The 19393-nt window shown below is 40.2% G+C and overlaps 1 protein-coding gene across 5 annotated transcripts in view; it reads right to left on the bottom strand.

Moving 5' to 3' along the window:
• Nucleotides 1–2233: 2233 nt before the first annotated feature.
• The window catches only part of CEP85L (centrosomal protein 85 like), a 152888-nt gene continuing 135728 nt past the window's right edge, over nt 2234–19393 (bottom strand). For all 5 annotated transcript variants that reach the window (XM_055713250.1, XM_055713248.1, XM_055713251.1 and 2 more), the window contains 7 exons: nt 16793–16945; nt 16360–16514; nt 14640–14757; nt 14274–14324; nt 8669–8776; nt 8085–8298; nt 2234–6741 (listed from right to left, as the gene is read on the bottom strand). In XM_055713250.1, coding sequence (XP_055569225.1) covers nt 6578–6741; nt 8085–8298; nt 8669–8776; nt 14274–14324; nt 14640–14757; nt 16360–16514; nt 16793–16945 — 963 coding nt within the window. In that variant the 3' untranslated portion in view covers nt 2234–6577. The remainder of the gene's footprint in view (nt 6742–8084; nt 8299–8668; nt 8777–14273; nt 14325–14639; nt 14758–16359; nt 16515–16792; nt 16946–19393) is intronic.

Genomic DNA, 19393 nt, shown 5'->3' with positions numbered 1-19393 from the left:
GGAGCAACCACTACATGTACTGAAGCCCTGCTTCCTGGGAAGTGGCTGAACATCGCCCGATGATGGGAAGTAGAGAATAACGTCTTTTGTTTTCCTTTGCTCCCACACACATGACCTTTGCTATTGCTTTATTAAACTGCCTTTATCTTGACCCACAACTTTTTTACATATTATTTTCTTACCCCCTGTTCTGTTGAGGAGGGGAGTGATAAGAGCAGCTTGGTGGGCACCTGCCACCCAGCCTAGGTCAACCCACCTAGTTTTTGGCATCTCCCTGGCAGACAGGGACTACCCATGTTCTCAGCTTTTAATGTTGCAGAGACGAGCTTTTTTGATACTAAATTCTATTCAGATACCCCTCGAGGAGGAGTTTTCAGTCAGAGAAGTCTCTTACCACAACTTCCACTGTTACAATTCACTCTCTCAGTAGCAGACACAATTTTTCTCAACCAAACTTGACAACAGTTTCCTTTTGCCTTTCTCCAGGCAAATGTTTTCCCAGGTACACAGACCAGTAAATCAGTTTTCTGGTCTATTAATACCTAGGGGCTGCATTCTTCTGGGGAGCTGCCAAACCACTCATGAAAGAGCCCTGAAGCATTAGCTGAACCTATCAGGTTCCCCACAAGCTGAGCAGGCTTCAACTCCATGACTTGAAGCATGCCTTTACTTCCATGAAATTCAGACCTGTGACATCAGGAAAAGGAGGGGGAAAAGCAGCAGCTGCCCCTAAAGAGGGAGTAACTCAAAGTAGGAAGAGAAATATGCACATACTAAAATGTAATTAAATATCGTTGTTCATAGTGTACGCTTTCCCTTACCGCTTGGAAAACCTCCAAGTATACTGAACCCATTCATTTACAAAACAAACAACCCAGCCTTGTTAGCACATCCTGCAGAATTACTTAATTTACATAACGTAGGCCATCTACTGCAGATTTAGCTATTGCAAGTTGTCCTCATTCAAGATGCTGCAGCGTTATGTGCATCATTTTTATCCACATTTGGAATTGTATTTTGTTTGTGGCATAAAGGCAACAGAACATTTTCTACCACTACTATTGTTAGCAGTGCTTTAATCATGATACTTTGAAACCTAAACCTGACTTGGAGCAGTTCACAAAAGGTCACTCTCAGAAAACTTATGGAAAGTTGGCATCTGTGCAGCCCTTTACATACATCGACACACGGCACAGAATGTTTTTTAATTGAGTTAGAAGCCCATCATTCAACGTTCAGTCACAAGGCTGGTGAAAAGCAAGTGACCTCTACCATATATAATGCATTAGCTAATTAAACTGAATTTCCCAGAGTCTTTGAAAAGAGGCGGCAGTGTCAACTTCTGTGCTCTGCACAAGACAAAGAGGGAAGAGGGGAACACCACTCTAAACACAAAGCTCATTCAGCGTTCAGTGCTCCAAACAGGCTTTACGATTTCTTACAGGGAGCTGTCAGAGAAGAAAACATTTTTGGGAGACTCCACTTCCTTCAGCACACCGAGTAAAATCCTTAACCTTTGACTTTTCCTCAGACCGCACTAACTTGACACGGAAGGGAAGACAACATCGCTTGGTTGAATTGGTCTGGACTGACCTGCAGTATTTCATGCAGCTGCAATTTCTGACTGCCTTAACTACTGCTCAGTCTGACCAGCCATCCATTTTCTAACTGAAAAATAACAACTAAAACCACATGTCCTTTCTGATCACCAGTTTTCTTCTTGGTACCAGACTCACCGCTGGTTTTGTCTCACCATCCCATTTTCTTTTTTGCCCTGTGTGACTGGCTTCGGGGCAACCACATGTTGCACAGCTGATGAACCTTTCAGCAACTTCGAAACTAGCTATCGTAACACTACCGCCTACTATTTTATGCCAACTTACTCTTTGAAAAAGTCCTACCTGTGATCTCTCCCATCAGTATCCAAGACGGCTAACAGGAACACCTGCTTAAAAAAGCATCAGGGACTTTGCAAGCAACTCTGCTCTAAACCCCTTTCACTGTACTGAAATAATATTTTTGCTACTAAGGGTCTGTTCTCTTAAAAAAAAAAATCGATGCCAGGAAGAGAGCTAAGTCAGCTGGTATTCAGGCAGAACTACAGGAGCACTGAAGGGAAACTGGGGTGGGTATTGGGAAGATCTTTCACTACTCCTTTGTCTCCTGCCCCTAGTCCAGCTTTGGTCACTTATGTCACGTGCCAGATATTGGACAAACAAGAACCATGAAGAAATCACTTTTGTAACAAAATTTATTTTTGCTCTGTGGATACAAATCCCAAACATCAACAAAGAAATTCCAGTGGAAAAATACCAGTCATTAACAATGAAAACTTTTATTATTATTTAATAAATAGAACTTTGGCATTCAAAATTCTAGCTGTAAACCCTACTTTAAAAAAAATTACAAAAAGAGGCAAGAACAACAAGCCTAAAGCTGAGCCAGCCAGTGGCTCTTTTACTTTTTACAATGAACAAACACATTGTGATTAAGTCATGACAACTCTATTTACATATGAGGTATTCTGAGCGGTTCAAAAATTGAACCCAATTTACAAAACTACCAGTCTTCAGGGACTGATCCAGTACATATGTCAGCTGTGCTTTTAAAAGATAGCTCCAGACACTCCTCCCCACTGAACTAATGATATACTGTAATTAATATACACATTGTGATGAGATTCCAGCTCACGCTTCATATGGAAAAAAGCTGCATACTATGACCAGCCTAACATTCCAAGTGTGCACCTAGTACCTAGTTTAAGTAATTCTGTTTCTAGATGACATGCAAGAGTCCTTACTACAAAAGCTTATTAACAAAATATCAGCAGGTAAGAAGAAAACAAGGTGCAGTCATCAGCATCCTAACAACTTACAGGGGAATATACACTTAGGTCAGGCAAAAAAGGCACAAAGGTATGCAGCTGTGGAATTAATATTGCTAATGAGCTACCAGAATAAAACATTCCTTTAGATAACCACCATTGATTTGTTTGCAGTCTAAGAATGCAGATTATTCAGAAGATCTTTTCCCTGCTCATGACAGAACTAGTCACATCAATGAAAAGAGCCCAATTATACCTCCAACTCCACCTGTGTAACATCATTGATGAGGACAAGGGAAATTGGAGCAAATTATGCCCATGCAGTGTGCTGTTGCTGCCCATGCTAGGGCAGCAGGTTGCAGAGTAAGGGTTCTTTTCCTTGTGCTCTTACCCTGAAAGAAAAACATCCAAAAAACCGTCTGACACAAGAGGCGGGCAGTGAGGGCAAAGGAAGGAAGGAAACCTTTTGAAGTTAAAAGGAAGACATTTCAGCTCCTGTAATGACCTCAGGGTCACCAGCAGTTTCAATTGCTGGAGCCCGAGTGGGTGGTTACAGCAATCTCCACAATTTCACACAACCATCACACTACGAAGCTGCACAGTGGAGGCTAGCAACCTAAATCACATTTACACAAGTGAGCTGTGTTATTTCTATATAGTAAACACATAGCATCATCTATAGCTTGTCTGAAGACAGTTACTTTCCAAGTCTTTTTCAAAATACATTCTTGAATACAGTAGTTACTGTAAATATTTTCTGAAGGACTGTATAAATTCAATCTGAAACTATACAAAAAGTTGCGGTACAAATTTGCTGACAGCCAGAACGGTAGAGTCCCCATTCATTAGCGTTGTTTTCCAGCCCTTGAGATTGTCTAATAGCTACAGCAAAAAGTTGTCATGACTGAATCTAAGCAATTCCAATGTTAACATTCATTAATCAACTCTGTATTAAATATGCTGAATGAGACCACACACACTACATTTTAACCAATTAAACAGTCATGCATATCTTAGACAAAGCTTATTCCATTTAGAGGCATCCAGAAACTGATGCAAATATGTTAATTGCTATTACTACAACAGGCCAAATTTTAAGAAATCAAAGCAAAATACTGTATCACTGTAGATAGTCAACTGGTAGTCCGCATCTTTGGCTCATACATCCATCATCTACCTCCCTACTTTAATTTGACTGAGGCAGATAAACTCAGTTGTTGTTTTTTTAAAATCAAGTGCTTTAAAGTCAACATAAATATTACAGGTTCTGTAATAAAAATATTACAGCGCAAGATTACCACATGGTAATCAAAGTACTACAAGTAAAATGGGACGACCTTCCTGAGGGCCTTTCAGCTAACACTTGAAGAGCTTAAAAGCTCCTGAAGTGCTTTGCAAATATAAATTACTGATCTCAACTCTGCAATACAGTATCGCTATTTAACGGGAGGGACGGTGGAGGCACTCCAGCCACATGACCAGCTTAATAGTTCAAAGTGATCCAAAAAATCTCTTGCTCCTCTCTAATTGCTCTATTAAACTCCTTGTTATTTCTACCAAATTTAGAAAAATGTGTTACTTGGTAATTTTTTTTGTAGGTACAACATTTCCATCTAAGGAATTAATAACATGCAACGTAGGTGTTTCCTCCCTCCCTAATACTTCTAGTTTATCATCTGAAATCCTATTGTTGAATTCTGATACAAGACAGATGCCATAAACTGTAGATTTCACTGCGGGGCCAAACCCAAGGAACTACACACCAAAGGAACGAGCTGAGGCCCTAGTCACAAAAGCCAATACTGTTAGAGGTACAGGAAACTGCCAGCCCATTCCTGAAAAGATCCTTGCTTTCACTTTTGCACTAGTATAAAAGTACACTTCCAAACCTACAAAAAGAGATGAGAAATTTAAAATTAAATAGCCTCATTTTTTGCTGTGAAGTAGAGACACTAGGCAATTTCACTCAAGATTTCACCTAGACACTATTTCAGTGCTCACAGGAGCTGAACCAATCAGATTAACATATCTGAAACCACTATGTAGCAATAATATAAATAGCAACACTATTTTTCACAAATTAGTCCATGTGTAGGTTCAGGATAGAGAAAACTGTCAAATAAATAAGTCCATATAGCTAAAAAAAAAATAGTTCACTAAATTATAAAAACAACATTAATGGTAACTGTAACAATGAACAGAAAGCAAAAGATCACCAAGTTAAAACTGGTAACCAGTCTACCTTGCTATACCATTTTTTTTCTATTAACACAAATATAATCAGAAAACTGAAGACACTAACACTTTTGCCATAAAAATGTTACCCTAGAATTTACTTGGTTCTAACTGCTAAGCTTTTTAAGAGATCCCTGCTGTTATCCACACTACAGGTCAGTTGACTGACTTGCACCTTAGTCTTTTGAAACTTTATTACCATATATAGAAGCATTTAGATTGGAAGAGATCTTTAAGTAACTGATGCTCATATATTTTAACAGTGTGATCTGAGAGTGGTTTTGCTCTTTGCAAGTTTTTGTTTCCTTCAGTTAATTACTGTTTTACACCATGCATAACTGTGCACTGACTTGCAGTGATGTTCCAGGAAATCAGAAGTATTAATGTCATCCGTCCCATGGGGTTGAAACAGCACTGCCAAGTGAAACTCACTGAATAAACTATGGAACACAACCTTATTTTTTTTTTAAATGTAATCGCTTCCCACATCAACAGAAAGATCAAGAATCCCAGACAACGTGGAAAATTTTGCAGTCCTCAGATAACTGAGTACTTAATACTTCTAAGTGGAAACATTCTGTTCTGAGCCCTGATTTTGCCAAGTGCCAAACACCCGTTTTGTAGCTATGGTAACCATTTTGGTTGAAGTGGTTCACACCCTCATCAGAGGCCTTCATGGACTGAATGGAGACCAGCCACATTTTAAAATGGAGATGACCTAAGGGAAAAATAAGTATGGTACAAACACCAAAATACAGCCTCTGACAGCCACGTACTATGCTGCAGTCTCATGCTTTCCAGCTTCTCTGGGTTTGTCACAGACTTCATACTATTGAAACTTCTTACGGCAATGTGAGAGTGCTTAAAACAATTTGATAGTGCTATATTTTATGGACTTCATTTGCATAAAAGAGTTAAAACTTGGGTTTCTTCTGCTATTGGGCAAACAACATAGACATCCATTACTAAAACCAACATTCTTCCTCTATCAAATTATTTAGGCAACTTGAAGAGCCACTGCTTTTTGTAGTGCTCCAAGATTGTTCCCATTGCAATTTCCAGAGTGAAGTGCAGCTGCAGAAGCCTCTGGCTTGACCACAAACAGTACAGGTCCTTTGACGCTCTGCTCTCATTTCAGAGCACAGATAATGCCATACAAACCTCTGATGAAGGAAGGGACTGAAGAGTAGTAGCAGCACGGCTGTTTTGATGCTCTGATTCCAGAAACGAGGTGAAGTAATAAAATGAGCCCTAATGAAGGAACAGAGTATCCAATTGAATCATTCTTCACAGTTTGTTCCTACATTCAGTAGTTTGGAGAAAAGATTTCTTATAGTTTGTACCACTCTTTAAACGATGGCTCTCCCCCCACCCCCAGACTCCCGAGATTAAATGCAGTCTCAGAGAGATGCATGAGTGGTGCTATTTGCAGTCTTCCGATATGGCTCCTTAATAGAAATGCAAAGACCTGTGACACAGCAGCATTTAGTAAGTCATTTGCTACTAGATGAAATGTTGTCATTGAGTAATGCAATTGTCCCCCATGTCCTGAGCATAACGGTCTGACATTATAGTCCTTAATTCATCAATATCCTTTCGTAACTGACGAACGTCCAACAGCTTCTTTGAAAGGGTTTCTGTGCTGTGGTAATTTTCATTCTCTTCAGCTGAACAGCTCAGCGCTACAGAAAACAACAACCAAGGTTAAAGCTCTAGCAACTGTGTTCTGTGAATACTTCAACTAGTCAGTCCCCTTTGAAATAAGGGGTAGGTCACTTTAATTACAGCGAGACAAATCATGCTTTAGTATGATGACAAGCCAACAAAATGCTGTACTGTGAACAACTTACTGTGTTGTAACTGAACTGTGTTGTAAGTGAACTTAAAATCAATTCAGAGCACATCAGTGCTTCTCTGAAAGACAGGCTTTTCTGTTTACACCAAGACCTGGCCTTGCTAAAGTCTGATGGATCTCAACAGATGGGTAGAATAGCCATTTCCTAGCAATTTTGGAGGTTTCCGTAGCCACTCAGAAAAAGAGGATAGAAAGCCTGGGGAAACGAGGCCATGTAAGATGATGAGATAGCACTAACACTACAGATATGCTGCACTATTCATCCTGCTGGCTGATGACGGTCTCATGGACTTTGAGGCTGGCATACGCTGTGCTCTCCAGTATATCAAGGGGTTACGGTGCAGATGAATCTATGTGGCTCCTGATGAAAAGGACTCTATACTTCTACCTTTCTACCTTGCTGATGGTCCAGATCAGCAACCAGTCTGATTAATTCTAATTAACGTTCAGAAAACAATACAATATGATACAGTCAGGTAAAAAAAAAAAAAAAAAAAAGCAACTGTTTATTAAGTTTTTTAAAAGAAAAGATCTAACACAAACTCACTATGCTAAAGCTTTAACTGATTTGCTTTAGGGTGTGCTTCTCATTTCCTGGTTAATTTTAACAGCTTAGTAAGCGCTGCAGACTAGATGTGCCATTAACAGTACTGGAGGTGAAGCTGACTGGCACTAGGCTTATCTAATAGACAGACACCCCCAACCCAGACAGGTACATGTTCAAACAGTGCATGCGTATTCCTACCACTTGACCCTAGGGCTTTGAAACAAAACCACATCATGTAGCCACACCAGGCCTGCTTATGCCTCACCTCTCTTGAAATGAGTTCATACGGTGGAACAGGTTTGCCAGAAAAGCAGACTGCAGCATCCCTCAGGAGGGACAGACACCCGGCTACACACCTTTCTTTTCTAGTGGGGTGAACAAACCTGTGATTCAGTCCAAATGACAAGGACCTGTTGTAGTCATATGCATTTAGTGGCCCAGGCGCGCTAAAAGCCCAACTTTTCCAGAGAGCTCCAGGAGTAGAGTTCACAAACAACTGCTTCAGTTGCACAGCAAGCGGGGACGCTGGCCTGTCCAGCTGGCAAGTTCTAGCACCACTTAACTAAACCGTTACACCCCTATGTCAAAACATTATTAAGCACTGGAATGACAACATCACTTACATCTGATTCCCAGCAGTAAGGAAAGGTTAGGTTCCTTGCCCTGAGCTCTCTGAGTAAGAATACTGCACAGTGCTTTCAAGTCAAACAAGCAATGGGACATTTCCTTGAATAACTGGTCTGCTATAGGCATCTTCTCAGATACTGGCTGCCTGGACTGCTCCACCTGCCGCATCTGCTCCTTCAGGCAGGCATTCTCTTCCATCAGTCTTTGGTTCTTTGTGAAAAGTAAATGGGAAAAAAGGGGAAAGTTAGTCTGAAGTGTGCACTGTAGCAGAAAATTTCCTGTTTCAAACCACAAACAATATAATTAAAAATAATTCATTTCCATACATACCATAAATATTTCTGTACCCCTCCAAAGAATAGCAGATAGCCATGTAAAAGCTTTCTGTTTCATGCTACCACAGCTTTGTGGCCTTTACCCTTGAAGTTCTCACTTCTTGAGGTAGGGATGGTATGTCTGCACAGCAGCCAGCGCAGTCAAGTATGTAATATAGCGCATAAAGCCCTAGCAGGGGACCTTATAATCATTCTATAAGCTTCTTCCCAGATCGTGTTATTAGGTTAGTGGAGTTTGTACTTACTTCAGTGACAGTTTTATTTAACTGCTCTATATTCTTTTCTTTTTCTTCAAGCTCACTTGTCATCTTCTGAACTATCAGCTTTTCTTGCACAAGCTTCTCTTGCATAGACTAAAGTGAAGGAAAACACAGGTAATGATTTTAAATTTTCAAACTTTATATTAGCACTGACCAAAAAAAAAAAAAAAAAAGTATCCTCTGTAGATTTCTACGTTTCAGTTATTTACTGCTTTTGTATTAATTCTTCATTTTTTGTTTTCTACCATGTTCCACCTGGTAATATTCAGCTGGGCCCCAACAACTCTCTGTACACTAACACAACTATTCTAAGTTATCAGTGAACCCTTTGAATAAGCAGTACCTGTTCAGAAGCAAGAAGACTGTATGTATGCAAAACCTTACTCATATACGGAATGCATGAAGCCTAAAATAACCATGCAATATTGTTTAACCAAACAATTCCACTTGAAATAGCAGCAGATTAATGACAACTAAGCTTCATTTGTGCAATTCCAAGTTGTAACTGAAGAATTTTTTGGCCTCTACTTTCCACAAAGACTATGGCAGGACTTCCTACAACCTTTTGTAACACAGAATTCATCACACTTCTATACAGCTGAGAAGAAAGCCTTTGGTAATCGATACATAGCAGCAACCTCTTAAAAACCATTCACACACAAGGTAAAACAGACTGTCTATACAACTCTACTGAAAAAAAACAACTACTGCAGGAAAAAACCCCAAACGAAAAAACCCTTATTTGTAGTTTATAGCACCATTTTTAACAGATACATTAATTACTCTTTTCAGTAACATAAACAAAAAATTCCTAGGATGCTGTTGTACTTAAATATTGGAGCTTTCCATGACTGACTTCCAGATCAGTCACAACCAGCAACAAACAAACAACTGCTGGAATGTGGAACCAACTGCTGTCAATTCCTCAGTCTTCATTGACAGAATTGAAACTGAGAAATCATGAAATAATTCCAAAGTAGATTTTTTGGGGTTAATTCAGCCTGTCTTTTTGTTAAAAGCACTCATATTTATTCCACTATTTGGTGTTTAGATCTGTAGATGTGTCTTTCAAGGTCATCTGGCAGAATTCAGAAAGAGGAATATTCAAACCGCGATATCTGAATACTAATAACAACAAATAGTGATTACATAAACCCCTGATGCTTTCATGAAGAAAAAAATAATCCTGTTTTGTCATTAATGGTATTATTCACAAATCCAATGCTGTGCTAGCACAGTGCATATCAAGTGTCCTCTCCATCCCTAGCTCAGCATGTTGATACATAAAACCTGTTACCCAATTTCAATTATAAGATGCAAATCCGATCCCACCATGCTCAAAATACAGCTGGAGCACTGGTAACAACAGTGCATGTCTTGGCAGAGTTTTGACTATAACCTTTCACAAAGTGGGAACAGACCATGATGGGCAGAAGCAGCATTTCACACACCAATGGCTCTCAATTTATGGAATGACACTGTCCCCAAGAAGAATGTTTTTATTTGGCTGTCTGCAGGAACAGTCCTAAAGATTTTTTCTTCCAAAGGAGAGAACTCCCTCACAGAGAATTCTATATGGTAGCTTAAATGAAATGCTATAGGAAGATCATAAGTCTCTCTTTAGTAAAAGATACGTTTAAATTGCTGCACTATGACTCTGCAGCCTTAACCAAAGACACAAAAAAACCCAAGCTCCCCACTTAACAGAACCACAGTAAATTGTGTCAAGGTATGTTGGTCTGGAGGTCTTAGGAAAACAATTTAGGTTTGGAAAAGAAGCCAAATTTACTCTTGTAAGAGCTGCTCCTAAGATGTACGAAGAGTAGAACTTTCAGGGTACCAGTACTTTGGAATTGTAGCACATAGGAGACCTACTATTTACCATGTACATCACCTACAGAGTGGACGAGAAGCCATTTAATTGATTTACCAGGTATAAGAATTTTTAGTGCTGACGAGAAGGCAGGGAGTAACGAGAAGCAAGGCAGGGCTGAGACTGAGCAGAGTTTTTAATGGCCTGGCCACTCACTGGAGGTGTGCAGCCTTGACAAAATTTCCCAACACATTCAGCTCAATGCTGCACAAACGGTGAGAAAAGTCAGTACTTTGTCATACCCTTTGCAAACCTGGAAAACAACGGTGCTAAAATTTACACACTTAATATGGACTAAAAAACCCCAGACTTTCATTAAGTAATAAGAATCAGCAGACAGAACCCAGAAACGACTACTTGTTTTTAAAACCATTTTCAAACACTTGACTCGTTTCTCAGTTCACCCATATCGTGCCCCTCAAAAGGAAGTGCTGAAATAACTCGCGTCCTGAAGATAAGCCATGTGAGAAAGCACAGCTTCACACTCCAGTGGGAGGAAAGGGAGGAAGAAAGAGGGCCCTGCCTCATGTAAAAGGAAACACCCTGGGCCAGGAGAGGGCAGGAAATGGCCCTGCTTCAGGCATTTCCTTTGGCATGCTTGCAGACGAGCAGAACCTGCAGTAGTGTTGAACAGTTTTACTCTTGTTTCTTAAAAACAGCATCTACTGAGGAAAATGGACATACTGGGTTATACTGAAGGTCCCTCTAGCTCTGTCTGTGGCAGCAGCCAAACAGAAGATGCTTAGGAAGGAGGAGGAGAACAGGGCGATGTAGGTACCCAAAAAACCCTCCCAGCTCCCAAGTATCTCCAAATCTTAGTAGTCTTCTATGATGAGCAAGCTCAGGGACAGCCACAGCCCCAGTTACCACACATACATTAGTACTAGTATTAATTTCATATCCCACGTCAATGGCAGACATTAAAGGTTTGACAGTGCAACCTTCCTGAGGGTGGGGAACACAGGTTCAGAAATACTCCCTTCTGCAGTGCATTTTCAGAACTACACCTCCCATTAGATTTACATTTACTCCAAATGCAACTTCTAGAATATTCAAATGATGTGCATGTGTTCGATTCATGATTTGCACCATTTAACAGGACCTACTAGAAATGAAAATCAGTATTTCTAAAAGATACGCCTAACATCTATCATTGCCTGCTACCCTAATCTTAAAGCTCAGAAAAAGCATGTGTGCTTACCAGCTTGGCTGAGCTATGATTTCCCAGTTGCTCACAGTGATACGAGTCCTCCGTACTTTACCCTTAATTTTTCCATATGCTTTCCAAAGTTACAATTTGGTGGCATTACTCCCAGCCTGGCACAGTTTGCGTTTATTGTGACTGACAAGATTGAGAGACGTACTATGGGTAACACAAGCATTGCACAATCTAACTTAACTTCTACTGTCTTTTTTTGTACCAAAAAAATATTAATTTTGTGATATCTAAATTAATCACGTAAATACAGATTTTTTTGAAATACCATTCCCATCTATGATTTTCCTCTTTCTGAAGATGTACTATATATGCAGCATGACATCTCATCAAGACCAACCAGACTTTTAATCCCTCATATTCGGAATAAACCAACCAAGCAAAACCATACAAGGACGATCTAAATCATTCCACCACAATAATGAGCAAATAGAAACTAGTGCTGCTTCATACACTGCTGTCTGAAACAGAATTTGTTTTCAGCTTGCAAGTTAAAAACAATGAACTGAAATAAATTCTCAAGCATAAGTTTATAACGTGGCAGAAGACGGGGACTAAAATGAGATTTTCTGCATTGAAGATAAATTATATCTCACTGCTGATAACGGATTTCCATTTCTAATGAACTGTTTTTCAGTGTTTCCCAAGGAACAAATGTTGAAGGTCAGGGTGATCAAGGATACAAAGAAGCTTCTGTAGTCTGCAAGTAATTGGAGAGCTAATACCATTTTTGAATCTGACTTTCTGTCCTTATATAAAATACCTCGAAAGAGGAAAAGTAAGAGAAAGCCCTGGAGAACAGAACACTACTCTGTTCACTTACTGTCACAACTACTCAGCCTATCCCAGTCTCAGCTCCCTAAAGTCACTTCAGACTAAGCACACAAAACAGCCATCTGTATAAATGTGCACAAAGTCTCAAGATAAAGGTGATGGTGAGAAAAAGATCAGGAAGTTTAGGAAATATGAAAAGATTTAGGTTGGTGATGATACGTTTAGGTAAGTTCTGTCTATTTCTTATAAGCACAACATCAATGTAGTACGTATGTAAATAATCTTAACTAAACTGAGGGACAGAGACCCTCAGAAAGGTTATGGAGTTCAATTTGAACTTTTTTGTTTTTCATTACTAAATACCCGAAACAACATTTGCCTGTGGTGTCACCATTTTTGCATATATAACAGACTGCTCCATAAAACCATTTCCATTTGAAGAATTTTGTCTTCTTCAAACCTAGAGAAGTTTAAATGATTTTGGTTTTCATTTAACAGATGTATGTTACGTTGCAACTTAAATTCCTCTACTGATGTATTTAATACACTGTAATTTAATCAAGAAAAAATATGGTTGTTGACAGGAATCAGGTCTGCTATCTACCTGCATGGTAGAGAAAGGAAGCATTTTAACGGTGGAGGACAACTTACTTTCAAGAGCAAATAAGCAAACTTGGCTCTACTGTGCAAAGGAGAAATAAGAAAGCACATTCTCTTAGCAAGGTTTATGCAAACAGTTTTGCATCTCTTCACTATTTGGATTCTAGCTCCATAGAGTGCTCCCTTTCACTTCGGAAGACGCAGGCATTCAGCCAATTATTTACTACCATTCTGTTGCTCTTCCAAACCTAACATACACAGAGCTACAGCACGAGCACCCTCCTCACTCTCAAGGGACAACCCTGTAACTTCAGTCTTTCTGGAGGACAAGGAAGCAAAAAATGTGGAGACAAATGCCAATCTAGAAGAAGAATGCAGAAACTGGAATTTATTGAATTTGGCTTCATTATTTGGTGAAAACAGACGTTTGTTTTTTTAACTTCTCATCTTTTTCTAAAGCAGGTCACACCTTCTTCCCTGTAACCTGTGTAATGTTTTCTCCACAACAAACACTGGTCACTAAGTAACTTTCAAGTCTCAGGAGCCTGTGTGTTAATCTCATGAGCTGCAACTGACGCCTAGCTGACAACATCTGCTTTCTTGAAAAAGCCTTGGCCTCAAGCTAAATGCCCAAGACCTGCCGAGAGAGTTAAGATATCTGAGTAAGTGATGTGTCAGAAACCAGCTGAACAACCACCTGCTTAAGCGGTGCAAAATGCTATGGTTTAGAAAGGCACCTGTCACTACTAAGGATCTGAGCATGAAACTCCTCATCTGTATCACTTTCTGTACTCTGATCATCTGAACCCCAAAGTTGGATGGGAGGCTTTACCGTTACAGAGGCAGAGCTCACACTTGGAACAGGTAGTTCTGATAGGAAATCCACTAGACCAGCACAATAATGATGCCAGATGGCAACAGATTTCCACTTTATGATGAGCACCAGCAAACTGCTAAACCATACAAACATCCATAATGACAGGTCAGCTGCAGGATATAAGTTCTTGGCATTTCTATCATAGCCTCCAATATGGGAAGACAAAAGGACAAAATTCAACTTCAGTAATGTTACCTTTACGAACCAGAAGTGTATGGAGTAAATAACAGAACATACAACTCTTCCTTACCTGTACGTCTAAAATCAGTCCAGCAATCTGATTTTGTTGATTGTCTATGACCTAGAATATAAAATTGAGTAATTTAAAATGCTTGAATCTCTTCAGATCCTTTTTTAAAAATCAGCTTACATCTGTGTCATCACAGATTCTAAATGGAATCTTTGAAAACATAAAAGACAAGACAGAGAGTTTAACTCTGATAAAACAGGAAATTTATGCAAAATAAATGTACTGAACAGAAACGGACAGGTATTGAAAAATCTGAATTAGCAACAAATGTGTAATTCTTTAGTGAGATTCTTTATTTTACTTTAGATGTAAGCAATGCAGGACTCAAGGTTGAAGATGCTACCAACAGATCATTTGCAGACTAACCTTACTGGCTTTCTCATTCTTCTCTTTGAGACATTCATTCTCACTCTGAAGCTGTTTTGTGTCCAACATGGGAAGGCGAATACCATCTTCCAGGCATTTTTCAACTTTCTGTTGTAAACTGCCATTCAACATGAAAGAAGAATTAAGTGTGCTGACAGAAACAGAAAGGCTGTGTGTTCTAGTGAAAAATTAGAAAGCTGCACCATCTTCCAACCAGAACTGTAAAACCACACCTAGCAGAATCCAGCCTTATGAATGAGCAAACTGACAGTGGATGAATAGTCCAAAAATCCAAACTACGGTAGCTACCGTGGCACTGACAAGAACAGATTCACGCAGGAATGGATTTATGGGCCACATTCTGTGCTGCATCTCCCAAAAAGGCACAGCTCCAGCAGTACAGTGTAGGGGGAAGGGGCAGAGAGGAGCAAAGAAAAGCTTTGTGGTGTTCAGTGCTGCTCTGTGCTACTGTGGGAGGCAAAGCCAGCACCAGCATAGATCAGGAGTCTTCAAACATCTCAAAATTACAGGAGCTTTAAAATCAGACTCTCTCACTAGGGTACATATAACTCAAAGTACAGTCTGGAACTGGAGGCTGCAGCCAGTACTGGTGGCCTATCCTTCACACCCTATGTGACTTATAAGGGTGAGCACAAAGCCGCTCCTGCCAGCTGCTCCCACACAAGGGCATGACCTTCAGACCCTCTGTAGCTCAACTCAAGCTCCTAGGTGTAGCTAGAGCCTTTGCCTGCTCACCTTCTCTCAGAAAGGAAATACATTTTATCAGTGTTAGCCTTGCTGTCTGATTTAGAAACCAGAGGCCACCTCAACTATTTGTAGGCTTTCAGAAAAGACAAATGATCTGCCTCTAGATTATGAGCGCATGAAGAAAAAAAGGCTTTCATTGCTAAGATGGAAACAATGCGTCAACAATTTGTCTGGCAAGGTGTCCCAACCAGCTTGCCTTTCGTCATGGAAACACTTTCAGACTCCTGTGGCATGCACCTTTACGCAATGGAGGGACAGTGAACTGTAGTAACATCCACATAAATTATTAAAAGTGATTCCCCCCTGCTTCCCCCTTCCCCTGTTTAAGTAGATCCCCTAATCTAAGGTACCATAGTAACAATGCCTCCAAGTCTCATCTGGAACCTTCTCATGGATATCTGTCCAATTTGTTTTTTCATAGTTATGCAAGTACAATGACAACAGATTAACTACAGCTAAATCTCCCTGTAAATACCCCCCGCTCTCAGGGAAAAGGTAAGAAACAGCTACAATTTATTTAAATCTTTGACCCTTTCCTAATATAACCATCAGCCAATATGCAGGGAGCTTTTCCACAGCTTGTGACAGGATTAGTTATCAAATAGGAGCGCTGGCAGCTTCTATACAATGCCCCTTTCCTGCACATTTTTATTCTACCCTCTACTCAGTAGCAGGCTATGATGCCATTGCAGTGGTGTCCCACATCTTTAAAGAAAGATAGTGAAGAATGTCCTAGGCAGACTCTTCCCTGTGGTATTACTTGTAACTTGATACAAAACAAAATCTTGTTGGATTTTCTATTGCATTACTTTGTCACTCTGCATAGCAATATATTTATGCCATGAAAATCTATTACAATGCTAATGATTTAAGAGTTCAAATAGCATTAGGTCTTGACATCAGGTGGCAAAAGACACCCATTTCAGGACACAGCCCAAGCAGCTGTTCATACCTCTGTACTGTTGTGACCAGATCTTTTTCTTTTTTCTTCTGACACACCAGCTGCAATTCTCTCTCTCTGCATTGCGATTGGGCCTCTCCGAGCTTCTTATCTAACTCAGTCATAGTTTCTTGAAGTTGCTTGTTCTTCTCTTCTAGAATTTGCAGCTAACACAAGTTACATTAGTCAGACACAATGTCACGTTAGCAGAAGGCCTTGTGGCAGGCCACAGCCTTGCAGTTACCTTCTGTATAATCTTAGACCCATCTCACTTACTGAGTATGGGAATCCCTAATAGCAACAGTACTTTCTAAAACACGGAAATACTCATCTTCCTAAACAGATGGGAAAAAAAAAAGTATGTTGAAACAGTAAAAGATTTGACAACAGCTATTGGGGAGCTTACTTGTATTGTTAAAGTGTAAACAAACTCCCTTTACTTTACCTGTTTGGTCTGCCTTTCTATATCATCCAGTGTTGGTAGGTCAGATAGGTATTTTTCTAAGGTTTCAATCCGTCTTTGTTTTTCTTTGTTTTGCTCAGACTCCTTCTGGCATTTCTTCTTCAGGCTATTAATATATCGGTCTCTAGTTTTAAGCTAGAAGGAAGTAAGAGTACACGTTTTATGATTACAGTGAAAAAATAAACCTGCTTGGAAGCAACGGCTGGTCACTCTTTGGTAATTGTACTCTCTACTGCATGAAAGGGTTGGTTATTGCAGAAAACAAACCCAAAGAATGATTAACCCCAGCAGCTCCAAGTCACAGACCCACACATGACCTCAAACCACAGTTGCTTCACCTCTGCCCAGAACACTCCATGTGCCTTGCGAACCGAAAACACAAACAGTTCAACAGCTAAAATATTCTTAGTTTTTTCACCAATGCTGATATTCATATGCAAAAAATGGTCAGGAAATATTTCAGTCCATCCTCTTCCTCTGGCCTAGGAAAACAACTTAAAACACAGGGACCAAGAACTTAATGCAGCAAGAACTGGTAACCCTGACTGATGCAGTCTGACAATTACATCAGAACAGAATAGTGATTTTCTTAAATGCCTTTCTACAGGCATCTTAATTGTCATCGGCCTGCAAAAGGTTTTTTATATTGTGTTATCTTTGCTTGCATTCCTGTACTTGCTTTGCTTTATTATCTAGGTCAAAAAAGCAGGAAGGAAAGTGGGGTGGGGGGGAGGGGGGAAGAGTATTTTCCAGTCATAGTCCAGTTTAATAAAAACAGCATCTCTATTGCTTGAAGCAAGGTGTACTAATTCACAGATAACAAACACTTGTCACAAGAGTAAATGCTAAATGTTCTTTTATTACAGTGCTACAGACATCCACCTCACAGAGAAATAAATGTGTAACACTGTCAATGTCAGAGTTCAGTAACAGCCTGCCGAAAAGTTTAAGTAAATAACACCTGGAAAGTTTTTCCAGAGAAAGCTTTCTATGTGAGCCACAAAACTAAGGACTGCCAAAAGGCCAGAAATCTTCGTATCTTTTATTTTATCGAGACCTCAAAACTGAACAAAGCTTTCAGGCTGCTTTAAAATCTTTCTGATTAGACAAAGCCCAAGTAAACTCCACGTTCAGTAAGGCAGAACTGCAACTCAGCCATGGTCTTTTGCCACAATGTGCTTCAGAACCACATACTCGCCCCACCACCCCAACCCTTAAGGCAGTGATACAAATACACACATGTAAGCCAGTGCTGCACAGTAACAATTCCCAGGAGTCTGACCATTAATTAAATGCATCCCTCCTCTCTGTTTCTCACATACCACTAAGGATGACAAGCTGACCAGTCAGAATACTCCCATACTTGTGCAATAAAGATTACATGGTTTCCAAATCTTCTTGTCCTGCATATATACCATAGGGGATTTCCCCTCCTGCAAACTCTCCTTCGAATAGCTACTGTGTTTGCCTTGGGATTCCTCCTGCCCTCTCTAAATCTCTTAAATCCCCAGCAACCCTTCAAGGACTCTTTCCACTTTCTGTCACCCGAGATGGGAAGAAAAAAAAAAAAAAAAAAAAAGTGTTTTGGTTTATTTTCCATTCACACTTGCTGACTCTGCAGAAGGGAAAACAAGCTTCTAATCTGTTTTGTTTTGTGGTTTGGTTTTTGTTGGGTTTTTTTGTTGGTTTTTTTTTTTTTTTTTTTTAGATTTCCTCCTTCATACACACACTGCTGATGGCTTTGCTGGGGCAGGAAAAAAATGGAAAGCACTCAAAAGCACTCACCTCTTAGCAACTAAATGTTAAAAGTAAGGCCACAGAAAAGAACACTACTACAAGCTGTCAGCAGTATCTTACAGGAATCCTTCGCAATTACCCAGAGCAGAGGGAGAAGGAGCAGCCAGCAGGGTAAGTATGGGTGTCTGAACTGAAGCATTTCCAGCCCAGCAGCCCAATTTCCAGATGAATGTCTTGGAATTGAAGTGAGGGCTACAAAATCTGCAGCCAAGAGGCACATTCATGTCTGGCATAAAGAAAAGGAAGAACCTAAGCATTCATGGCATGGACGCTGGTGGAGAGTAATGCAGTATCTACCTTAGCAGGCTCCCTCAGCTAGGAAGCTGTGAGGAGCTACCACAATTACTGGCCAGCCATAACAGGGAAGCTTTTTCAGGCTTTTGAAATTTTAGTGCCAGTTACAGAGCTCTCAATCACCTCAGTCCTACACCGACTACACGTGGAACCTAGGGAAAAAAACCCTCTTCAGGCACCAGAATTATTCACACAGCACAGCTCCTTCCTCCCTCTACAGTCATTCCTCAAACTGCAACACACTAATTTTATTACAGAAACACATGCTCTCCTTCTTTGACCTTTCTCTCTTTGAGCGCCTTTTGTTCAGTACACAGAATGGATGGGTGTTAAGGGGTGAATCAGGATTGTGCAGCGATTCAGGCTTCTAGCTACAAACCATCTCACTGACACAAGCACTGCTGCACGGGTCCTCACCACTGCCACCACCTATAGCAGCAGTTCCCACACAGTGAGGAACAGCAGCAGTAAGAGCTGAGACAGGAGGAAGCA

Source organism: Falco cherrug, chromosome 6 (assembly GCF_023634085.1).
Source record: "Falco cherrug isolate bFalChe1 chromosome 6, bFalChe1.pri, whole genome shotgun sequence".
NCBI lineage: Eukaryota > Metazoa > Chordata > Aves > Falconiformes > Falconidae > Falco > Falco cherrug.
This window is presented reverse-complemented; position numbering and strand designations above follow the sequence as displayed.